Source organism: Corvus cornix, chromosome 1A, assembly GCF_000738735.6.
Source record: "Corvus cornix cornix isolate S_Up_H32 chromosome 1A, ASM73873v5, whole genome shotgun sequence".
Lineage (NCBI taxonomy): Eukaryota > Metazoa > Chordata > Aves > Passeriformes > Corvidae > Corvus > Corvus cornix.
Window position 1 is genome coordinate 35,925,616 of NC_047057.1, and position 23,516 is coordinate 35,949,131.

Consider the following 23,516-nt stretch of genomic DNA (forward strand, 5'->3'; position numbering starts at 1 on the left):
TCCACCAAAATTTTGTAAAGGAGCAGGTAACTCCTCTGCCCAGTGTAGTGCAGAATAATCTTAGAATAAGCATTTCCACAATCTTTTTCTTCCAGTCTTTTTCCAGTTGCTCATGTAGTCAGTGTTATTAATTTCTCTGTCTTTCTTTTTTGCCTTAGCTTACCTTTTTATTGTTGACCAGTCTGTTGGTCTTGGGTGAGAACCCCTCTAACGCCGGAATCCCAATGTCAGCCCCATTTCTTTTCCTCATTTTGATTAAATCCAGCAAACTATTCATCCTATAATTAATGTGATGTGTGTCACACTTACTGTGCCCTGCTGTTTCATTTCTGCACTGCATACAATGTTGCAGTCAGAAGTTGTCTATCTGCAGGATTTGTGAAAGTCCTGTCCACTTCAGACACCAGAACCTTCTCCTGTTAATACAACTAAAGTACTGTCCTTTGTGGTTTCAAGTCAGCTGACTGCAACTTGTTCCTTGATGAAAAAGTCTAATGTTGTCTGCTTTTTCATCCCCCTTGTAGAGGAATCCAACTTAATCAGTTGTCTTTACCAGTGTTACTCACCTGTTTCTCACTGTTGCTTGTATTAAACTTTTTGTTCTCACTCTGAACACAGGAATTAAGATCACACTGGGCATATGCAGATGACCAGTGAATACCTCAAACTGTGTTCAGGGGATCTCAGTTATTTCAAATTGTTCTTTTTTATCCATTTTTCATTTTTTATTTGTCTTTGCTACAAAGTTAGTGAAATCTTCCCTTCCTATCTGCCTCTTCCATGCTCACAGGGTACAAGGAATTCCCTGTCTCAGTGTAGGAAGTGTAATAACTGGGAAAGAGGGAATAACATCTTCCTTTGTTGTTTTATGCCTCTAGGCACAGCCTACAATCACTTTACTAGCATGTATTAAATCTAATGAAATCTCTGTGTTCTTCAGTCTTGTGAGAATGATATTCACAACATGAATATATTGTCAGCTCCTTATCCATTAAACAGAACTAGCACTCTTGTGGAACTGCGCTTAATAAAAGTGTGTGATTTCCTGTGATACCCACATGAGCTTCCTGAATTACTCCTTACTGAATGAGATACTATACATTATAATAATCTGGAAAAATCTCTATGATGCGTTTAAATTATCTTTCCCAACACAATCTTTCTAGCAAGTGTGGCTTACGAAACTGTATCCTGCTGAGTTCTGCTTCTTGTATAATTTTTTTCTTTAGTAGGACGCTCTGAAGCTGTTCTGCTGTTCAACAACTTCCACTCATTTTCCACTGACCATCTTATATGTACTTGTGCTCTCAGCCTAGGATTAAATGCTTCCAGGTATCACTGCAACAAGGCTTGTGATTTTATAGATTAGTTGAATACACTTGCAGGTTTTCTGTTAACAATTTATCTTTGAACCTTCAATATCTTAACATTCAAAATTCACTGAAAGCAAAGGCTTTCTTTTGGCTTGTGTTGTGGTTCAACCTCAGCCAGCATCTAAGCCCTATGCAGCCACTCGCTCACTCCCTGCGTTGCGATGGGGGAGAGAATTGGAAAAGTGAGAAAACTCATTGCTTGAGACGAAGCTTAAAAGGGAAAGCAAAAGGTGTGTGCACAAGCAAAGCAAAACAAGGATTTTAGTCACCACTTTCCATGGGCAGGGAGGTTTTCAGCAATCCCCAGGAAAGCCAGGCTGCATCATGCTTAACAGTTACTGGGGAAGACAAACATTACAAAATCCCCTCTTCCTCCTTCTTCCCCAGCTTTATATATGGAGCATGAAGTCACATGGTATGGAGCATTCCTTGGGTCACTTGGGGTCTTTTGTGTTGGCTGTGCCTCCTCCCAGCTTCTTGTGTACCCCAAGCCTCCTTGCTGGTAGGGTAGGGTGAGAGGCAGGAAAGGCCTTGGTGCTGTGTAAGCACTGCTCAGCAATAGCTAAACCATCCCTGTGTTATCAAAACCGTTTTCAGCAAAAGTCAAAAAAATAGCTCCATACCAGCTACTATGAAGTAGTAGCCCAAACCTTGCTAATCTTGCTAACAGAAACTGTACTTGTCTTGGCAAGAAAAGTGAGAGATCTCTACTGTCTGCCTTCTATGCTGATTTAATATCCAAACATCACACAATCCTTAGGTCATGTTATCAGCTTTCTATACCTTTTAATTTATAATAAGCACTAAGGTCATTAGCCAGAAACATCTGCAGCCATGCATCTAAATTCTTCTTTTACTTGCCACTATTTGTATATTTTTCTGGAGATCAGCCAGGTATTCAACCGAAGTAAAAGTACAAATCTTTAAATCTTAGTTTTTGTTCTGTAAGATTTATTTGCTTTCAAAAGGTCAGATTTTCTCATTACTTTGCTTTTGTGGTTTTCTTGTCTCTGAAATCCAAGCAACGTAAGTTAATGCAGATGATTCATAGCAATATATTCCCTCAATAAGAAATGCCAATGTCCTAACCTGTTCAGGGAATCATCAGTGTTTGCAAGGGCCACACTGGGAAAGTGTTCTCTTCTCAGACTCAGTGCTGCTCAGCTGAGCATATGTGTCTATGTACATGAGATTTCAGCATTTCCATCTGGAGAGAGCTGTGAATGGCAAACTAATGCCAAGGCATCCTTGCTCCCTGTTTCTCATCTTCAGCCACTCTGGATGTACCAGGTTGTTATCTTTAACTGAAGAGACAGAGTTGGGATTTTGGGTATTAAATTCTGGTGGTTAAAATAAGGAGGTAGGTGTCTAAACCAGTCAGTTTTACTCTTGGATTTTCTTTTTTATGCTTTTTACTCTTAAACTATTTTTATGCCTCACTTTATCTCAGTGTTAAATAGCTTTAATAATATCCCTCCCTGATATGAGGTCTTAGATTGTTATGTTCTCAAAATACTTCACAAAGATTAGTAAGCGTTACCAATGAACAAGAAATGGATTCCCATCCCACAGAAATTCTCAACATATCAAAACATTTCCCTGCACTGAATCAGGACAAAAATCAAAGCAAAAATTGGGGAAAAATTGGTTTAGAGCACTCATTTCAATTCTGTGATTTAACTATCTCACATTTCAGTTTCAGTCATTTTAATTTCTCCCTGCAATTTATTGAATCAGCAAACTGAAAGTTCTTATTTAAAACAGTAGTTATAATATGTTGCAACAGTGCCTTTTTTATATTTGAAAATCTGTGCTGAAGCCTTCTTTTTCTTACAAGCAGCTTGTTTTGAAAATTTGCCTTTTTCACTTAGAAATGAAAAAGTTTCATAGGGAAACTCGCGTTTAATTATGGAAGGACTCTTTGTCAACATTGAGTGGTTGGAGAGGCCCATTTAGTTGCTTGCACATGTGACTGGTGACATTCAAGGTGCCATCCAAGGTGCCATCAGGTATCTTACTTTGCCTTGTGCTGCCACTACACAGGCGAGAGCATCCTTAGGTGCTCTGCCATATCTTACAGACCGTGGTAGATGTCTCAAATATCCGATGACAGCTCATTTGCCATCACGTTGAACAACTGAATTTATCCCAGAGAAACTGAGTCATGGAAGAGTGATGGTTGGGATTTCACCAATGCCAGCTGATGGGTACATGATTTCTGTTCTTCCAGCCTGAGATAATTCACAATTTCATTTCTCAGCCTACTGAGCTATTTGAAAGTACATACAGCTTTTGGTGTTAAGCTTTCCTGAAAGTAATTCTGTAGAAGCTTCACAGTGGGAGAGATTAGGAAAAAAAAGCAGATGGCAAATCATTTGCCTCAACTGACTTGATTGATTTTGTGTGATGCCACTGAATATACAGCCTGTATATCCTCCTCTGATATCATGTTCTACCTACAGTGAAACTTGTTTTCCTGTGTGCTGATCACATTTGAGTAGAAGGCTTTATCTCCTAAAGTCTCTTCCCACCTAAATCATTCTATGATTCAAGTTCATGATTGCCACTACACTTTAAAATAATTATCCTTATTATATCCTGCTAAGAGGCAAATCACTTAATCTGCTTTTGTGCAAAGCATTTTAATTTTGTCCCTCATTCTTCTGTTGTTAGATGTACTAAAAACCAGTAATTTTTTTTCCTTAAATCTGTACATTGTTCTATGCTTCTGTCTTGCCATGGTGGTTCTCCTCCTTTGATTTCCTGGCTAAGTATATAATCAAAGACTATTATAGATGTCTTCTGTATCTAGATGTATGTACCTTTTTGTAATTTAACTGAGTTTTTATGTGGTCTTTGAGGTCCAGCTTCCTCCTTAAAGATTCCTAAAGAAATTAATCTGTACCAGGATAAGAGAGAAGAATTGTTTATAAATACAAGCAAAAAGTGAAAAATTAGATGGTTGAATTTCTTACTGGAGGGTGATAGCCCATGAGATTCTTGAGAAACCTGTGCTGATTTTTTTCCTATTCAGCTGTGTGATAAAGGGTGTGGAAGAGTGAGGTGTCAGGACTTTTCTGGTAATAGGAGTTCTGTCAGTGTAGTAAAAACAAGTATTACTTACCAAGATGACAGAAATATTCCTTAGTGCTAGTTGACATGGCAGTAAAAAGACAGATGAAGCTAAATGTTGATAATGAGGTGATACATGTAGGGAAAGCAGTTCAAACTCAGATACTCTGTATCTGAAGAAACTGTTTTCTCTCAGGAAAGAGATCTTGGACCTGTGGTAGGTAATGTTCTGTAAATACCACGTTGCTGTCCAGACATGGTCAAGCAAATAAATAGAACAGTAGGGATTAGTAGAAAAGAAGCATTTTAAAAAGTATAAAGAGTGTAGAAAAGAATTATGCTACTTTTGATCCATGGTAGACATGCCTTCAAAGCACTGAAGCCAGGCTTGGTTTTTTAACCTGAAATAGTAGGTAGAAAAAATACAGAGGTGGACAGTAAGAGGGATTAAGTACAGGTGCTGTGTAAAGAACAGCAGGATAGATTAGAAATCTTTAACCCAGGGGTTTGTGAAAGCAGAATAAAAGAGGCATGTGGTTGTTCACTTTCTCTGCCATTCACGTGTAGGTAAGCTGGATTCTAGAGTGGTACTTTAGTTACAGATGTTCTGTCACTTTATGTGAAGCAATCACATTGCTTGTATGCTCCTTATAATGCAGGATAATAAGCCTCTGAATATTGAGCAGATACCTTCATTGTTCTGTGAGTAATGACTAGGAATAGCTCAACTTCTTTGTTTAGTTTTGAATCCAGGGGAGAAGGGAGAAATGTCACTGGAAGAATGTGGTATTCATTGCCAGCAGTGTGTGGAAGCTTGGTACATTATGGTTATTGGGAAGATGAATCTTGAATATGTATGGATTTACATCCCAGCAAAAACATTTCACATTTCATTAATGCGAAAAAGTAGTTGAAAAGGTGTGCAAAATCTGAAACGCCAGGAGCCTTACCTTTTCTTTTTTTATTACCTGAGATCTTTATTTAGTAAGCAGAGGAAATAAACTACTGCCCTTTTTCTGGCTTTGCATAGCTCTTTGCAAGCCAACTAATTGTTCCACTGAAAACCCCATGTTACTACAATATTAGTATTCATCAGAGCCAAAAGTGTGAGGCATCATGTTTGTTTAATGTTTTACAGTCTCAGGATTTGCCCTGATCAAAGGAATCTCAGTTCCTTTTTGCTGAAAATCAAGTCGTAACCAAGTAATCATCACAAATATGATAATTTTCCAAGTGAGGTAAAGTATACTAATACTGCCTAGCTAGTCATTATGTAATGCTCAAGACAAAAAAAATCTATATAATCCACACAGAGCATAATTAGCTTGCTTCTTGTATTACATTAGCTAGCTTCTAGTATTGCGTGTACCTTGGCCAATGCAGGGTTCTGATACTTTACAAAAGAAGTCCTTCTGATTATTCTTTAAGCTGAATGAACACGCTTCAGTATTATGCACTGATATGGTGCTACAAAAAAACCCACCAGTGCATTCCCTTTAACTGTGCATTATCCTGTCAACCTAAGTTTAACTATTTCACATGAACAGTTTCTCACTTGTAAATCAGCAATAAAAGGTTTATTTGTACTACTTTTCAACAAGATTCCCCTTTCATTACATCTCTTGAAGATTGAACAATATAATGTTCAGCACAGTTCATGTTAACATGTCTGTTCTAGTTTTAGGTGTCTCTCTTCCTCAGCTCCAGAGATGTTTTTTTTAAAATTCCTGAAATAGTCCTTAGTTTTTCCACAATAAGAGGTTTGCCTTTAGCTCCCCATCAAAGTAATCAGGTTTGATTCTGGAGGGACATTATGTGGGCCACCGCTGCAGCTGAGCAGCATCTCAGGCAGACTGAGCACACAGTTCATTAGCACCATTTCACCCAGGGGCTGAGTGTGCTATCTGTACAGGCATCTGAGTCCTGCAGACATAATCTTGACAGTAAGAGGACTAAATGGGTTGTTTCAAGTCTTGCTGCCCTAGTCACTGGGCCCTCAAGGCTAGATTCTTATTGTCACTGGAACTGGCTTGTCACAGCAGGCAGCACATGGCCAGGTGGAATGGGATGCTTTTTTCCCTGATCAGGTACATACTGAGAGCACACTGGTGGTGCTCTCAACATATAAAGAATAAATAAAAGGTCTGCACTACTCTCAGACAAAGCAGGAAGAAAGCAGCCAAGTGGGCGCCCTTTTTCCTCTTTGCTTTGTAAAGTAGAAGACTCCTGATAGAAAAGTGCAAGAAAAGTTTGCTTCTCTCTGGTCACACCTGGAGAACACAGTCCACACAGATCATTCAGAGACAATGAATGGAAGATGTCTGCTTGGAAGGTGAGCTGGATGCATCCCCCTCATGTACACAGAAGTTAGCTACAGCTTCTTCTGAAACAGCAGCAGAAGTTTCTCTGAGAATGAAGAAGAACAGAAGGAGAAAACAGATAAATGGAGAAAACAGCAGCAGTAAAGTAGGAAAAATCTGTTTTTTCTAGATGTTTACTAAAAGGACACCTGTGGCTCATCTGAGACACCACTAACTTAGAAGGTGAGATTTGGAGGTTCTGGAAAGTGCCAAGAATGTCAGGACATCTCTTATATTGGGGAGATAAAAGTTAAATATGCCAGTACTAATATTCCCAACTAAATCCCATATGTTTTCTGGTGAGTAGCTTTTGTGACACTTGTTCTACAGCTACATCATCTTTCAGAGAAGGATTTGACTTCACTTCAGTAGGATTTACCTTAATTGGAGGCAATATAAAATATTATAAGTTAGTATAAAATTGTTCTCTGTATAGATATTACAATGTACAGAATACCTTTCTGTGAAGTTCCTTCTCAAAATGACAAGTGTCCATATATATGTTCATACATGAATATTTGTGGATGGGTATATATGTGCTTAAATCACCTACATAGGCAGCTCACGGTATCTTTTATTTTGCAGTTTAGCTTTTTCAGTAGGAGTTGAAGGGTCATAAAAACACCATGCAAATACAGTTTTAAATTTTTTTTTTCACATACCAATGTTCCTGTTCTTTCAAATAATGTACAAACTCTATGCTAAATTTTGCCTAATTTTTCTCAATCACAGTTTGCCAGCATCTTTTTCATTCTGGAGAACCAAGTATTTAGAACTGGGTATGTTTCTAAAGGTGATGTATTTCCTAGAAGGTTTTTTGGACAGACCCTAAAACACTGGTGAGTGTCTAGTAAGGTATAAGGTATTTAGAAGAGTAGTGAATATAATTTGGTGCATCACTTCATAGCATCTCCTGACTGCCCTCACCTGTTGAACCCAGGAGTTGCTGCTGCTGTAGTTAAAGCAGCAGGACGCAGTACACACTTGAATCTCATTACTCCAGTTCACAGTCCAGAATATTAGTTAAGCCAAAAATGAAGGTAACCTTGTGTGAAGACCCCAGATTGGGAACTGGAGAAGATAATCCACCAATGGACATCCTTTTCCACTGGCTGTGCTGTGGAGTGTGATAATGTCCAGCATGAGGAGTCGGCAGACTGTAAAGCCAATAGCATCTTCAAATGACACAGCTTAATTATCCAAAAAGTCTCTGCCAGAGCATGTGCTTAGTGACCTTATCTTCTGTGGAGAAGTAGAGCTAATTATTTTCCCAATGTGTCATGGTACCAACATTCAGAGAACCTAAAATCACATGGAACCTTTTTTCTTCTCTCATATGGCAATAAATGCCAGTTTCCTTTCTAGTGTCACTCATCGCTCTTTCAGCTATATGGTTGTCGAAGTATCTCCCCATCTTTGCTGAAGCGCTGCTGTATGGACAAGTGTTTTCTTGCACATGATTCTGTTCTAAGCAGTACATATTCCTGTGTGTGCTGAGGGCTCTTTGCAAATGGGTGGGTAGCTGTGAGCCAAGTGTGGTGGCAGGGCAGGGGTCTGTCCCTCCTCCAGCCTCCAAGTCAGGCCAGCAAGGCAACCCTTAGAAGCCAGCCCATGTGGACTGTGGCTCTGGAACATTTGGATAGTGTTTGTAATTCAGTGGAGCAGGCTTCTGGGTACGTGGAAAGGAGCAAACCTAATTTTTAATTCAGTACCATAGGCTAGTTCTGCAATGCTGTGTACCAGCAGGAGAGAACTGGCCCTCACTCATCTTTGCATCATTTTAATGCAATCAGTCTAAAGTGATATTCTCACTTGGTATCAAAGCAGTACTATACAGTGATATCTGGGTTTGGGCCAGTCTCTTGCCATGCTGCCTTGCTTAACTGCACACATACTCCCATTGACCACCTACCTAAGGACCAGCAAAGGGACCACGTGTACCATTACTGAGTACTTCCCCTTTACTGGTTTACAAAATGACATGGCAGGCCTGTGAGGGAAATGCTACTTTTGAGAGTTCAGGAATAGAGGTGATGATAAAGACATGAAGAAAATCATCCTTTCCATCTGTCCCTAAAAGTATTCACTTCATACAGTCAATTTCTGTTTATTGAGATAAAGATGTTATTTATAACATTTACTTCAAAATAGAAACAATTTGTAATACCCTATAGGGAAGTTGGGGTCTGATTATATCAGTGCATCACCAAACCCACATGTAGCATGTTTTGTCTGGTTTGCATATGCGTAGGTGGTAAGAAATTGTGCCAAGATGGAGAAATTGTGGAGATCTGTTCCATTCATTTTGTTTTTATAAACCAGCAGCAGTGAAAGCCCATTGTAGCTTTTTAAGAGGTTGCTAGAAGAGTATGGTATTTTTAAACTTTGAAGTCCCTATAAATCAAAGCATGTCTTATATGGAGGTTTTTTCTAAGTAAATGTAAAAAAGTGTTCTTTATATGAGAAATCATTATCTCCTCTTTTGTGAAGCCTTTTCTTAAACTAGGAAAAGCCTTTTTAAAAAGTCCTCATATGATGATAGTGTGTGAAAAAATGTAAATTATAATTTAGGTTGGGATTTTCTTATAAATTATTTTTTCTTTGTTTTGATACTAACAGCAAATGCATTTCAAAATCAAAGTAACTTGTTAGAATCGACAGATCTTTACACTGCTACTGAGATTGTGTTTTTATTTCTTTGACATGATCCCTGATTGCTGTGAGAAGAATCAGTTCAGTATTTTTGTTCTTAGATTCCCCCTCCTTTGTCTTGCAGCTACTTGTGGCAGATTCCATTAACAATTGCAGTAGGAAATACGAGTCACATCTCATCAGAGGCAATTATATGGGTGTCTAACAAATCAGGTAAAAATAAACTTTCCTCCCAGTGGAATCTCATAAAGCATACTTGTGTTTTCCTCAACTGTATCTTTGGAATTGATCCTAGATAATTGTTTAGTTGCTCTGCACCCAATTTTAACTGCTTAAAATGAATTGCAAAAAAAGCAGAGCTGGGAAGGGAGGGAGGAGGAATGAAGGATGAGCAACAATCTAGATTTATAATTATTTCAGAATTCAGACAGTATAATGTAAAATTTTTACAAAGAAATGTAAAGTGCTAACTATTTTATATTTGGCAACACATATCAAATAATTGATGAATGCAATTCACTTTATTGATTGGTGAAAGTTAAATGTAATATTGTATAATGAAGCAGATATGATGAGTATGATTTAGTACATGTAGAATTCTAGCATTTTTTACTCGATCTGTAGTCTGAACCAGGGCTAAGAAGTGGTTGCTGTCATTAAAATTTTCCTTATTGATCTATCAAAAGTATTTGTTCTCTCTATTAGATAACCATATGCTGGACCTCAAAAGTGCATTATTCTGCTTACTACTTATTTTCTTCCTCTTCAGTTCCTGCATGATCGTAACAGTAATAGTTACTGTTCAGACGACAGTGTTTTTTTATCACCCAAGAAAGGAAGCCCACCACAGAAATTTCATGAAATATTTATCTATTTCCCTAGCACTTCGTGCCACATCATCTGACAATTTTGGACTGGAATTAAATAGAGTGAGGGAAGACATATGAGGAGTTAGAATTATTATAAAGAAGGGAAAAGAAGGATGCATGCATCCCCCTGACATGTGGTCTGTAGAGCGAAAACTTACCCTTTCTTGTATAATTAGAAAGGTAAAAGGATTTCCCTGCAATAGAAAATTAATGGGAGAGAGTCAAACCTGTGTGAGATGTTTTTTCTCTTTTGTAAGTTGCTAAAATATTTTAGTCACGTAGAGCTTAGCAGCCAGAAGGACTGAAAATGAGTGGTGTATGGTCAGTAGAAATATGAGTACCCTGGCTTTCTAGTGGTACAAGGTGTGTGTTTCTTTACCCAGATTGTTTGCAGCCTATGAGAAAGTAACATGTTTTATGCTGCTCCCATGTTAGAATGATCTATAAATGTGCCTGCAATCAGAGCAATTTTCATATGTGGGGAACATACTCTCATCAAAGCATACTGATTCTGCCTCACTTTTCAGAAACTTACTGCATTGGCCATATTTTTTAATATTAACACTTCCAAAATACTTCAAGACCTGTTTGCACTTTCATAGTCTGCCTTAATGACCTAATCTACTTTTGTCCTTTAGGGCTTGATTGAACTCTCATTGAAGTTATTAGAAAGGTTCCCACTGACTTCAGAGCAAGCTGATCATCCCATCTCATTAGGTTGCACATGCATGCCTCCTTCCCTTCACTCCCACCTTCAAAGTTCAGGATATTACTATTATCTACATAGATGCTTCCTTATCGCCTTTTACTTGCTGAGTGGTGTGGAGGAACAAGTCCATAAAACTGCTACCCACTCTTTTAAGATCTACCGCTTCTATTGGAATGCCTTCAAGAAATCAACAAATTAATGATGGCCAGTGTGAGCAATTATTTTGGGCTGGCTACTGTGTAGAAATTAAAGAGGAACCTTTCCGAGTCATCAGTCTCCTGTGTAGCAAATCAATGACACTGTGATCTATTGTCATTATCCTTGTTCTTCCTCATTACTTTCACTCACTCGTTCACTGGCTGTGCCTCATTGAAAATGAGACTGTAAACTAGAGCAAGAATGTCCTCTTGCTTCTACTTATTGTGGTCTAGCTCAGATGAAGAATTCCTCAACATAAAAGCTTCAGTAAGAACATGCCTGAATGTATATTCAATGTGTGATTGATTATACATGCTGAGGCTGGTATATGTGATTTTGTGATATTCCTGGGAGTTTCTCTGCAGCTGGTATGTTTGTTTCATGGGGATGAGGGAGGAATTCTGAGACTCCAAAGGACAGCTTCCAGGTTTGATTCTTGTGGACTGGAAGAATCTTGAAGACTGTCTGTTGTACAGAGGACACAGTTTCAGTATTGTCCCAGTGGGTAGTCTGGGAAAAAGTCTGCAAGCTGGAAGTGAAACAAACTGCTCCAGAGGATATTTGGAAGATTGGAAGTGGTCACATTGTTCTTCAAGTGAGTGTAATTAAATGCAGATACTCAAATCAACTTTGGAGTAAATGCTGTTCATGAGGATGGTTTCTGTGTGCTTTTTAGGAAAGAGTAGGCAATTCCTTCTTGTTGACTAAAATGTTGAGCTGAAGGAGCTTCCAGTGTGACTGGAAGAGTGGATAGGAGCTAATGAACAGCTCTCTGTTGTTTGTTATTGTGATGTGTTGACCCTGGCGGGACAGGAGGCGCCCACCTAAGTCCCTCTATCACTCCCCTCTGAAACTGAACTGGGGTGGGGAGAGAGAATATAACAAAGTGTTCATGGGTCTCAGATAAGGTCTGTGTTAGAGATCCCTCACCAAATACCATCGCAGCAAAACAGACTCAAATTGGGCATATTATTTGGATTTACTACTAACAAAATCAGAGCAGGATAATGAGAATTAAAAACAGACCTTGAAACTCCTTCCCCCCCTCCCCACCTCTCCCTCTTTCCCAGCTCTGCCTCCTCTCCCCCAGTGGTGCAGGGAGGCAGGGAAGGGGGGTTATGGTCAGTTCGTCACACGTTGTTTTTCCCACTGCTCAGCAAGAGGAGTCTTTCCCCAGCCCCAATGTGGGGTCCCTCCCTCAAAGTCACAGCCTCCTCTCAGGCATCCACCTGCTCTGCTGCAGGTCTCTTCCAGGGACTGCAGGTGGATCTCTGTGTTCCCATGGATCTCCGTGGGCTGCAGGAGCACAGCTGCTTCACCATGGGCTGCACCACGGGCTGCAGAGGAATCCCAGCTCTGGTGCCTGGAGCACATCCTGCCCCTGCTTCTGCACTGACCTTGATTGTCTTCAGGGTTGTTCCTCTCACGTGTTCTCACCCCACTCTTCTCTGGCCACAATTACATCTGAGCAGTAACATTTTTTTTCTTCTTCTTCTTAAATCTGTTATCACAGAGGCATTACTACCAATTCCAGTTGGCCCAGCCTTGGCCAGTGGCATGTCCATCTTGGATCCAGCTGGCGTTGGCTCTGCTGGACACGGGAAGAGCTTCTGGCAGCTTCTCACAGAAGCCATTCCTATAGCCTCCCCTCCACTACCAAACCTGGCCATGCAAACCCAACATAGTCATGTATTACTGATCACACACCTCATTTCAGCTGCCAATAGGGAAAAGTGTTCAAGTTGATGACTACCACCTTGGCATATCACCTAATCTTCCAATAATATTAACCTTGTCTGTGGGTTATCTGAGAGAAATGAAACCAAAGCAGTTTTGAAAAAGCTACATATAGAAATACATAAAAAAAAATTCCTTTTATTTGGTGGTATTTCAGATAAAAATATCCATTGGGAGTAAACCCTGTGCCTTGCCCTAGGTCACCAAGAATGGTTATTTGTTGATGTTAGAGTCTTTTCTTTCATGTACATCCAGAAAGACAAAAGAGAGAATTGTTGATTTTTGCATCCTCTTTGCTACTGTGTGACCTCATCAAGGTGTTGTAGGGTACCAGTTGGTATTTTCATGAACAAGGGATGTGAGGCTGCTCTCCAGCTTTGTGAGAGCCACATGACTTTAGGATGATTGAGTTGCTGCCCCGTCCTCATCCTTTCTGTCTCTGCTACATACCAGAGATAGTGAGCATGCAGATCACTGACTGTTCAATATGCTGAGCAGGATCAGTTTCGATAACTGCATGTGACCACAATTGCTGGCAACAGTGCTAGGTCTGTCCATTCTTCACAGCACCAAGGTGAAGGAATACACTGGAAATTACAGATATGCAGTATCTTTTTGAGTTGTAATTCATTGTCCATTGTAGCAAATCCTGTAGGGAGGACAGTGCCAGGCCTTGGGAACTTGTTCGACAAAGTGCATAATATCCAGGATGTTTCAAATTTAATATAGCTCTTCCCACCTGTTTGTTGAAGGTATGTAGTCATATTTTGGAAAGCTTTTCATTTTGCGAGTGCTTCTGCCAATCTCTCTTCTTCTTACCCAGTGAACCATAGCATTTATGTAACCATATTTCTACTCATCAGTTCGTATGCCATTCGTATGATGGTCCTTTTACTGGGTTCAGTTTGTCTGGTGTGTGAAATGGAGCTGTCTCATTTGCTCTCAGAGTGCTGCACAAATAGGTCACCACCACCTTTTCCCTGTTCACTCTCCATGGCCATGGATGAGGCTTTTCTGCTTCAAGTGAATGTAAGCCAGTCACAAAAGAAACATCTCATGCCGAACCTTCCTGTCCGTGCTGAGGTCAGAGACATCACTCTAAGGTGGCTGCAGTGCTCTTTGTGCCTCACTCTTGTAGGTGTGCTGAATGATAAATTTTGCTGGCGCTGTGGAAATCATTGGTATTACAAACTTCTGCTCTGTCACAGTTCCAGGACTTGTTTGTGTTTCTCCTAGATAAGTTGCCTCTTTTGTGGTTGCTGTAATGATCTGTGATCATGCGTCCACACAGTTTTGGGATCAGCCCAAAATCAGTAGTGGATGGAGAGTCAAGAACCAGCTTTGAACCCATTCCATCCCCATGACTGCTTAGCAGGGCTTGTGGGAAGGTGTTGGCTATTGCTGATGAAGGTGTACTAGATGTGGAAGCACAGGCTCACCTGTGCATGTTTCTGCAAATCCAGAACTGGCCTTAACCTCAAGTGAGGAGGTTTAGCTAGCATCCATTTCCAATAGGTGAGCAGGGCTTTGGAAAATTCCTTGGGAATCACTGTTCTGGTACTCAGTCTCCAAGTAGGAAACATCTCCATGCAACTCAGCAAGTGCTGCTGAGCTGGCTGGCACAGCTTTAGTCTGCCTCCCTGCCCTTTCCACCCCCACCTCCTGTTCATTACCTGATTTATGTTCCAGGGAAATACTCCTTTGATGGACCTCCCTACCTCAGTTAAAGTGACTGCTGTTCAGATTGCTTCTAATATCTCCTCAGGATTGTGATGAGATGGGGGAAAGAAAGTTGAACAGGGCAATTGCCTTCCAACAGCAAGTCCCAATTTACTTTGCCACCTCCTACTAGATAGTCTCTACTTTAAGCCACTCAAAAGTCAGATTCTGCTCCATGAAGTGTTTTGTAGAAGACAGATGCTTCTGAGCTGGGGTTTGCTGGCCACCTGCTGGGGAACAGAGCATTAGTTGCAGCTTTAGAAAAATACCCTTTATTTTCTTTTCTGAGACTCAGCTGCTGAACTTTACCTATGTTGCTTCCAGACTCCACTCTTTTATCTTTCAAAAGCAGGAAGAAGGGAAGCACTGTGAAGAAAGATCAATATACAGGTCCTGCTTTGAGCTTCAGCCAGCCATCGTGAGGGCCAGGTATACAGGACTTGGAATCCTATGTGATTTTGACAGAGTGAGTCAGAATCATTCCCCTTATTCTAACAGCCGAGAGAAGATCCTAGCAGAGGACTGCTGCTTACATTGTGTATCACCTTAGACATTAGCAGTTCCATCATATAGGAATGTTAATGGATGGAAAGGTAGTCTGAGGAAGAGTTATGTGAGATAGAACATGATCATATTTCCTGATGTGCTCCATTTATTTTGTTGATCTCTATACTAAAATATTTTCTTTCAGTATGGAGCTATGGCAACACAGCAAGCGAGATAGAACTTTCTCTTCTCACTTTTTGCCTTCTCCCTGTATGAAAAGTTCTTGCAAGAAGATTTGCAGAATTTAGTTAAAGCCAGTATAGATTATTGTGAAATTCCTCATGGAACACATTTTTGTCAGAAAAATTTCACTTGCTGTTGTTGTCAGGTAATTGGGCTACACTTCTGCAGTTATTTTTGCAGCAAAATGGAGTCAATTCCCCCAGCAGGGGGAAAAAGAAAATAATAAACCAATTTCTTAGTATGCTAGGAGTTGTATAAAGTGAAGAGTTAAAATAACAACTGTGAGTCTGAACACTTGAAATGGTACTGGAACTCTATTTGGTCCATGCTTTTGAGAGTACTCTCTTGCAGAAGGGCGCCCTGCTCCCAGACCTGCCTCACATGCTGGTTTTGATGGAATTGAAGTTGCTTGAGAGATGGGAGAGCTCAGAACTTCAAGCCACAAGCACCAGCTGGAGAGCTATCTCACACTTTGAGAGCAGACAAACTGGGAATGAGACCCTAACTGATTTTTTTTACTTCAAAACAAATGTCATAAAGTTTAACCATTTCATCCTAAATGTTTCCTATATGTATGCAGCAAAACTAGGAGTTTTAGAGCAGTGTTATTTTCTGAGGCCCCCCGACAATACATGACCATGGAAAAACACTTTCTGATGGAAGAAGATTAAATAAACCTCCCTTTAATGTCAAATACAATGGGATATATATTTTAGAATGACTTTCAAGAGGTGAACTAAAACCTTCAAAGATAGATTTCATTCCAAATGAAATCTTTGTTGTTGTTTAGAAAGCCGTGAATGGTTTAATGTAGGGTTTAACACTGAGTTACTACCTTTTCCCTAGCTATAATACTTTTAATAGGAAACTAATAAATGTGTTTGTGGTAAGTGGAAACATTACCCAGATGTATAGAAATTTTTAGTGCCTGTAATTACCAAAAGAAAGAATTTCTTTTATAGGAAAGCATGAGAACTGACAGACACAAATATCAAATTCTACAAAATTATATAGAGCTATATGAAGCATATGTATCAGGCAGTCCCTTAAAATAGCCACCTCTCTATATGAGCTGGGAAGGTGTGAAAGATTCCTGTCCTGTATTTCAGGAGGACGTCAATACACAAGTGGTCTTATTGAAATATGATAGCGAGGGGTTATGGTTGTATTTAAACTGACCGAAACAGCAGTAATGCCATCGTGCTTGGAAAAGATACTCTCTTCTTTATAGGGATATGTACTGGGGGTGTTGAACAGCTGTTATATGTGAAATAGCTTATTCTGAACTTGTCATATTTGACTGACAAGTATAATTCAATACGCTATTGAAGCATAAGTAATTTTCTCGCTTTGGAGGTGAAAATTTAATATAAATGCTTTAAGAAGAAAAAGTGTATGTATTTTTTAATTACATATGATTTTGAAAATTTCCATTTAATGTATTTATTTACCCAGATATTGCTTAATGTGTGCTGATAGCCTATTAGGTATGCTTTTATGTAGTATTGTAGAGGTGCAAGGATTAACCAGTTACAAGTAGCTGCTTTCAGGACTGGTGGCATTTGAAGGTTAGTTTGCTACCAAAGAGCATGGGCAGAAAGCTGTACTGCATTAAGGTGGTATAAGGTTACAAAGGAACAGGATTCAAGTCTTCTCTAAGTAGGGTGGAGCAATGGGCTGGTTCTGACTTGGACCCGATGAAAAAAGGATTTAAACAGGGGGCAAGCCTAAGAGAGTTTACTTAGGACTGATCTGTACAGCCCCTTGTGGAGGAAAGGACACACAAGTGTTACAGCCTTGTTCCAAATCAGATTGTGTGGCAAAAGCAGCTTAGGTGCTTTGACAGTCTGAATGCCTGGGAAATTCAGAGTTGTAGGACTTAATTCAGATTTTCTCAGTCCTATTTCTGCAGGATATGTTGGATCGTAAAGAATTGAATTGAACATGCAACAACTGAGTTATTCTCGGCTTAATATTTCTAATAAGTGTGTTTTTCAGAGATTTTATTGGTTTCAGAACTACCTAGGAGAAAAGAGGACTTTCTATTTTAATACTGCAGTTTTTTTATCCAAATTCGTGTGCAAAATGCAGGTCCATGAATTTAAACATGTAATTATGTGTTTTTAAGATTGGGGTCTTGCTGATCTTTGTACTTACTGCACCTTAAAATAGTAGTTGTGGGTTTGCTGTTAATCAAGGAAGAAGCCCAACTTTTATCTGTAGCCCTAGTTAACTATTATTTCCTCAGAAATTACTTTTTTATGAGAAAGACTGAACTAAATCAATTTCTTTAGTCAGCCTATGTACTAGATAGTATGTGTGAATTGCAAAGACCATATTGCTAACTTTTTTCCTATTTATTACCTCCAGGGAATTAAAGCACACCAAACAATTCCCTAATGGAATTACATTATAACAAATTTTATGTATTTCTTTTTTATTTTTAAAATTGAATGAGAAGACTATTCCTTCAACAGTGTAAAAACTAATTTTATTAGTTGAAAAAAGTGTTTCTGAATTTTTAGTGAGTTCTCGAGAGTTCATGGTTAGTTTTGTCAAAATAATGTACTAGATTGAAGACTTCTTCCAGAGATGTTGAAGCCTGAGGCTTTGTGCCATGGTAAAAAGGAAGTGTGTATTGTGAGTTCAGGGCTTTTGTGTTGTTGAAATTTTGAAATCCGTATTCCTGCAAATAGTTGTGGAGTGCCTGACTGTACAAATGCGGTAATAAATTTAGACTTTCAGCCCTAGAGTGATTACTTAAAATGAGGGGAAAGATGAAGAACAGGTTAGGTGATAGAAGGTTAATTGGTCTAGCTCTAAAGAGGAGGCTCTCAGTGGTTAGTAGCTAGAAGCTGTACAACTCGAAGTACTTTAATTTAAAATCCAGTGTAAAAGCTTAATCAAATGCATGCAGAAACACTTAAGAATCTATTTTTTTAATCACAGGTTTACTCTTCTCTCTGTAGCACATCCATTGAATTGTTTGAGTTACAATTGTAGAAAGCTATTTAAGCATGGCCAGAATAAGGGTACCAGACTTAAAGTGGGTACCTGTCATAAAAATGATATTTCCCAGGAAAGAAAAAGCACACTTGAAATTCTGTGTGGGTAAAAGGTCCCCATGTGAATGTCAGCTGGCATCTCTCTACATCAGAACAGATAAAGGAAATTATTAATCCAACACAATATTTTTGTTAGTCTTTGAATTAATTTTACTGCCTTCATGTATATTTAAAGAAGGTGAAAGTGTAACAGATGCATTTTTAGAATGTTTAAGGTTAAAACCAAGACCCCTTCCCTTCTTCTTCTTTGTTTCCAGAACACCACAGAATTCCTGCTTTGGAAGAGGCAAGTTGGTTGCTGGGGAACATCAACCAGACTGGATACTTTAGAGTTAATTATGATATTAGGAATTGGAGGCTGCTAATTAATCAGCTAACAAGGAACCATGAGGTAAGCTCCTCTTCTGATCCTTAAAATCTGCTTTCCTAGATGAACCTTCACTGTTTCATCACCCTAAATGGTTCAATTTTTGTGCTTGCCCCTCACAGGTTCTCTCTGTCAGTAATCGAGCAGGCTTGATTGATGATGCATTCAATCTAGCCAGGTATGTTTTCCTGAAGATCATCTATCCTCATACACATTGCTGCAATAACTCATGCAACCATTAACTCAGCAGTTGCGTGTGTTTCAAAGTTAAGTATGTTTTAAACACACTTTAGTTCCCCCCCCCGCTTTTTTTTTTTCGTATAGCACATGAACACGGTCTGTAGCACATTCACTGCTCTTGATCAATATTTGCTGTAGGGTATTTCCGAGTCTGAAGAGATCTGATCAATTTTGCAGCAAGTTCCATTTAATGCTTTGCAGATAAATAATCTCTTTCCTCTTTCTCTAATGAATGAGGTTTTTTCCTTCTGTTTCTCCCAGTTGTCCCACCTCTCCTTTCTTTTACCACTAATCCTTATGCTGTATTTAATTTGAGATGGAAGGCACCTTCAAGCTTCAGTAATTATTTTGCCCTAACTTGTACTGTTATATCATTTTTCCAGTATCTTTCTTTTCTTGTAATCTGCTAGAACAGACTCTTTTTTCCCCCTCTGTGGTGCTTTTCAAACAGAATGGAAAACAGTCCCATTGAGCATTTCTGGAATTTATGCAGCATTTTGTGTTTAATATGATGAGAGTTAATAATTAGCACATACAGTGCTGGTTAGGTACTGCCTTCTTTACAAATTGAGACAATGGAATTGTCCCCATTTTGAAATTCAATATGTCGATAGTGAAAGTGTAAAACAAGAGGAAAATAGTGGAACATTTGTAACTTTTTGATTTTGAGGTACCTGGGGACATAGTATTAGTAAAGGGTTTTAACTGCATAATTACAGATTTAATTGAAAAATTGCAAATAATGTGATTTTACTTTCACTGTAATGTCAAAGGTAGCGTGAAAAGAATTCTTGATACTACTGTGTTTTCTGCTGTTGCTCACAAGGCTTGGTAGTACTGAGGTACATTTAACTACAGATGGTCACTTGAGGTGTTTGGGCTTCAGTCACAGTGTCACAGCTCAGTGATGTTCCAGCATCACTGCAATAAAACACAGTTGTGTGCCCTACCACTCTGTTCCTGCTGCTGACATAAAGTAGTGATTAGCACTTACTTAACAGTCCAGAGATGTAGTAGGGAAGGAGGTATCATAGGGAAAGGAGTATCCATTTGCTTTTGGCACTGCCCTTCATTCTTGCTTTGTGACATCTTCCCATTGATAACAGTAAAGAGCTAGAAATAGGTCATTACATCAGATTTCAGTAGACCATGATTTGTCTACTCTCTGTCTAGGAGAATATTGCAGATTATTCTGAAATATTTAGACTATTAGAAGAACTACCAAATTTTGAGTAAAATGTCATAATCTGTTCCAATTGTGTTTGATTTTGACACTTCAGAAGTAGTGTGCAGTTATACAGAGTCAGTGTGGCATCTTCTTTTTCCATGCACTGAATGCAGTCAGATGTGGCTAGACTTCCCTGAAAGTCTAGATCCTTTAAAAAGCTGTTTCTTAAGCCAATTTTTGTAGGTGAGTCGGTGTTGAGTCGGTGCTCTAGGATGTCTTGTTCATGAAGAATTAAAGTGAGGTCTTGATTGAAGACCCAACCTATGTTGTCTGGCCAAGTCTCATCTATCTAAAAACCACTCAAAAGATTAGATGAGTAATGCATTCCCCACTAATTTTCCAAAGTACTTTCATGAGGATACTGGATCCTGCACCTTTTCAGAGGTAACTGCACTAGAGCATTGTGAAGTCTTTCAAAAGATTTTACATTATAAAAACTTGACTTTGTTTTGTTAATGATCATCTGGCTGTTTTTAACAGTAATTCAGTCCTCAGTTTTGGTCCCTAGTTGCAATGATGTGTTATCTTCTTGTCTACGACTGTAAACATGCACGTTTTGAGAGAGAGGAGAACTGTGGATACTTTAATTCTAATCCCTAGCTATTATTTTCAGTGATAAAATAATGCAAAAATTAAAACATAATTTTTTACATTCATGCTGATCCTTTCAAAAATTATTTCTTATGTAAACAGTTCTTTTTACTGTACTGAAGAGCCTGTATTTCTTCAAAATACCCTGTCGTTCTTAGAAACTGCTGAAGTACTTCCTAGTGTGCTGTTGAACTTGATACAGAAAATACCAAAAATATTTGACTCAATTTTCCACTGTTACAATATTGTATGTCCTAATATGATTATTTCTATGTCGTTATACTGCTAATTGATTTTGTTTGTGGAATGAGTGCAGTTCTTCTCTTTAGTAAAATTTAATATTTAGATTTGGAGAAAAATGAAAAAAAGTGCTCATATAAATTATTTTGGAACACCACATTTTATTTTGTAAAGGTGTGTTTGGTTCCATTTCTCTGAAATGTTTATTATCCTTTTACTGTCCAGCATAGTGATTGCTTGAAAATAAACAACATAAATGAATTGATACTACAAAGGAATATTTTAAGCTCTATAGCTTTAATTTCATACGTTTTTGTCCATTTTATATGGAAATACATTCCTTCGTCTTCCTTCTTGCTGTATTTTGGTTTGTATAACATTCATCAAGGAGAGTTGAGTGGAATAATAACAATAGAAAGTTACAACTTATTTGTTTTTCAGATTTTAAAGCTGTAGTGCATGCACATACCCTTAAGATCTGAAAAGCAGTAGCCTTGGCTACAGAACATAGTTTATGGAAATTCATGTCCCACATTCTTGAGCAAGAATAGCACCTTGAAATTCCCTCTTCCCTTCTTCTTGAAGATTCTTTATCTTTTGTTTGTATGAAGTTTCAGTAGAATCTAAAAATGTGTGGATTCTAGTAAATTGTACTAGTTAACATTGACTGAGAAAGCCCAGAAGCCACGAGAAGACAAACAGAACTGTGGTTCTCTTCTAACCTTAAACAGAGCAGAGGACATTTCAGAGAGCTCCAATAAGCAGTGTCACAATAAATAACAAAGGTCGCGCTGTTTCATAAGAATGTGAATAATGTTGTCAAATTCTCACGTCTTCCTCTTTCCTTATGATAAGGGGTTGGTTAGTGAGTATATGAGGTGGGATGCCTCCCAATTTACTTTAGGCATCCCAAAGGTAGACCTGTAAATCTGACATTCTCACCTTGTAGTGCACTGACAGTTAATGGAGAGAAACATGTGCCTGACCTCTCAAAACCACTTAACCACATAGGATAAGATCAATTACTCAATGTTAGGAGTGTTGTGTCACCCCTGGTTCTTCCTTGATGGGCTCTAAATCTTCATAAAAGATTTCCCTCATTAAACTGGTTGACTTAATGTAGTATTATGTGAAAGAAATAGGTCTGGTCTATATTTAATGTTAACCAGTGTTGAATCAGATGTGACTGTGAATATCTCTTTTACTGTCATCTAAAATAGCTATTGCTGTTTCCAGTTCTGTAAGCACTGAATGAGCAAGCGTGAAGCGGTGTTGTTGATAATTGTTCTTTTGCTCCAAGGATGGATGAGTGTGTTGGAGTGCTGTCCATTTCCTTGCACAGATTAGGGGCAGACTGAGCTGTAGTCTGTTCAGATGAAGCTTGCCCCTGTAGGCTTCACAAATATCGAGAGCTGTATCAGAAATGAGTAACAAGAAAAAAATGTACCTTCAAAATTTTCTGTGAACTAAGTGATTTCCATGCTGTAGATGGCCTTCGTAAGTGTTCCTCTCTATCAGAATTTCATACACCAGACCAAAACCAGGATCCTGGTGCAAATAGATATATGATGAGTTATGATGATTGTTTTCCTGGTGTTAAACAATTCTTTGTGACTTGTTTCTTTCCAAGCTGTGAGTTCTGCTGATTCTATAAAACCCAAGTCTGAGGGCAAGGGAAAAGGCAGTACCAACCTACTTTTCAATATATAAATCCAAATTATCTCCCTTGACACAAATTTGTCTTTAACAGCTGGTGCATTTGACTCCAAGGTTGATTCCAGAAATAAAATACTGAAGGAAGCTAATGCTGACTCCGTATCACTTTCTCACCAACTTGTAAAGAGGAATTAATTTAAAAAGTAAATCTCACTTAATCAAGTATAGCGTTTTGGATCTGGAGAATCATGTCTTTAGGATCCCCTATTTTATTGTTTCTTAAAAAAATTAATTCCTGGCTGTGGAGTCTTGACACTGAGGCAAAAACATTTTATCCATTCAGCCACCTGAGGCAACACCACCCCACATAATGATTAGCTGGTCTTATTTCTGGAAACTGAGAGATATTGTGTAACTAAGCCTATAGTTCATACACTTCCATATAAAATCCAGAATTATTGCTGCTAAATTGGAAAAATGTTTTCTTGAAATACATGGTGGAAATATATGCATAACTGTGGAGCCTGCCCAGCCCCTGCCCTGGCAGGAAGCCTGCTGAGATAGGAGGAGATTACACAATCTCCCAGCAAGCCCCCCTTAGAAAGGCCAGAACTCTTCTGTTACAGTGAGAAAGGACACAGAACCATGATCCTCTGGGAGACCCTATGTAGATCCTTTGTAACCCATTGGCTTTTACCCTCTCACACCCAC

The 23,516-nt window shown here is 38.8% G+C and overlaps 1 protein-coding gene across 1 annotated transcript in view; it reads left to right on the forward strand.

Annotated features, from left to right (window-relative positions):
* Nucleotides 1-23,516, forward strand: part of TRHDE (thyrotropin releasing hormone degrading enzyme) — a 209,084-nt gene that overhangs the window by 142,865 nt on the left and 42,703 nt on the right. Inside the window, exons 10-12 of the mRNA XM_039570645.1 lie at nucleotides 9,582-9,670; nucleotides 18,741-18,874; nucleotides 18,973-19,028. Of these exons, the coding sequence (XP_039426579.1) occupies nucleotides 9,582-9,670; nucleotides 18,741-18,874; nucleotides 18,973-19,028 (279 nt within the window). The remainder of the gene's footprint in view (nucleotides 1-9,581; nucleotides 9,671-18,740; nucleotides 18,875-18,972; nucleotides 19,029-23,516) is intronic.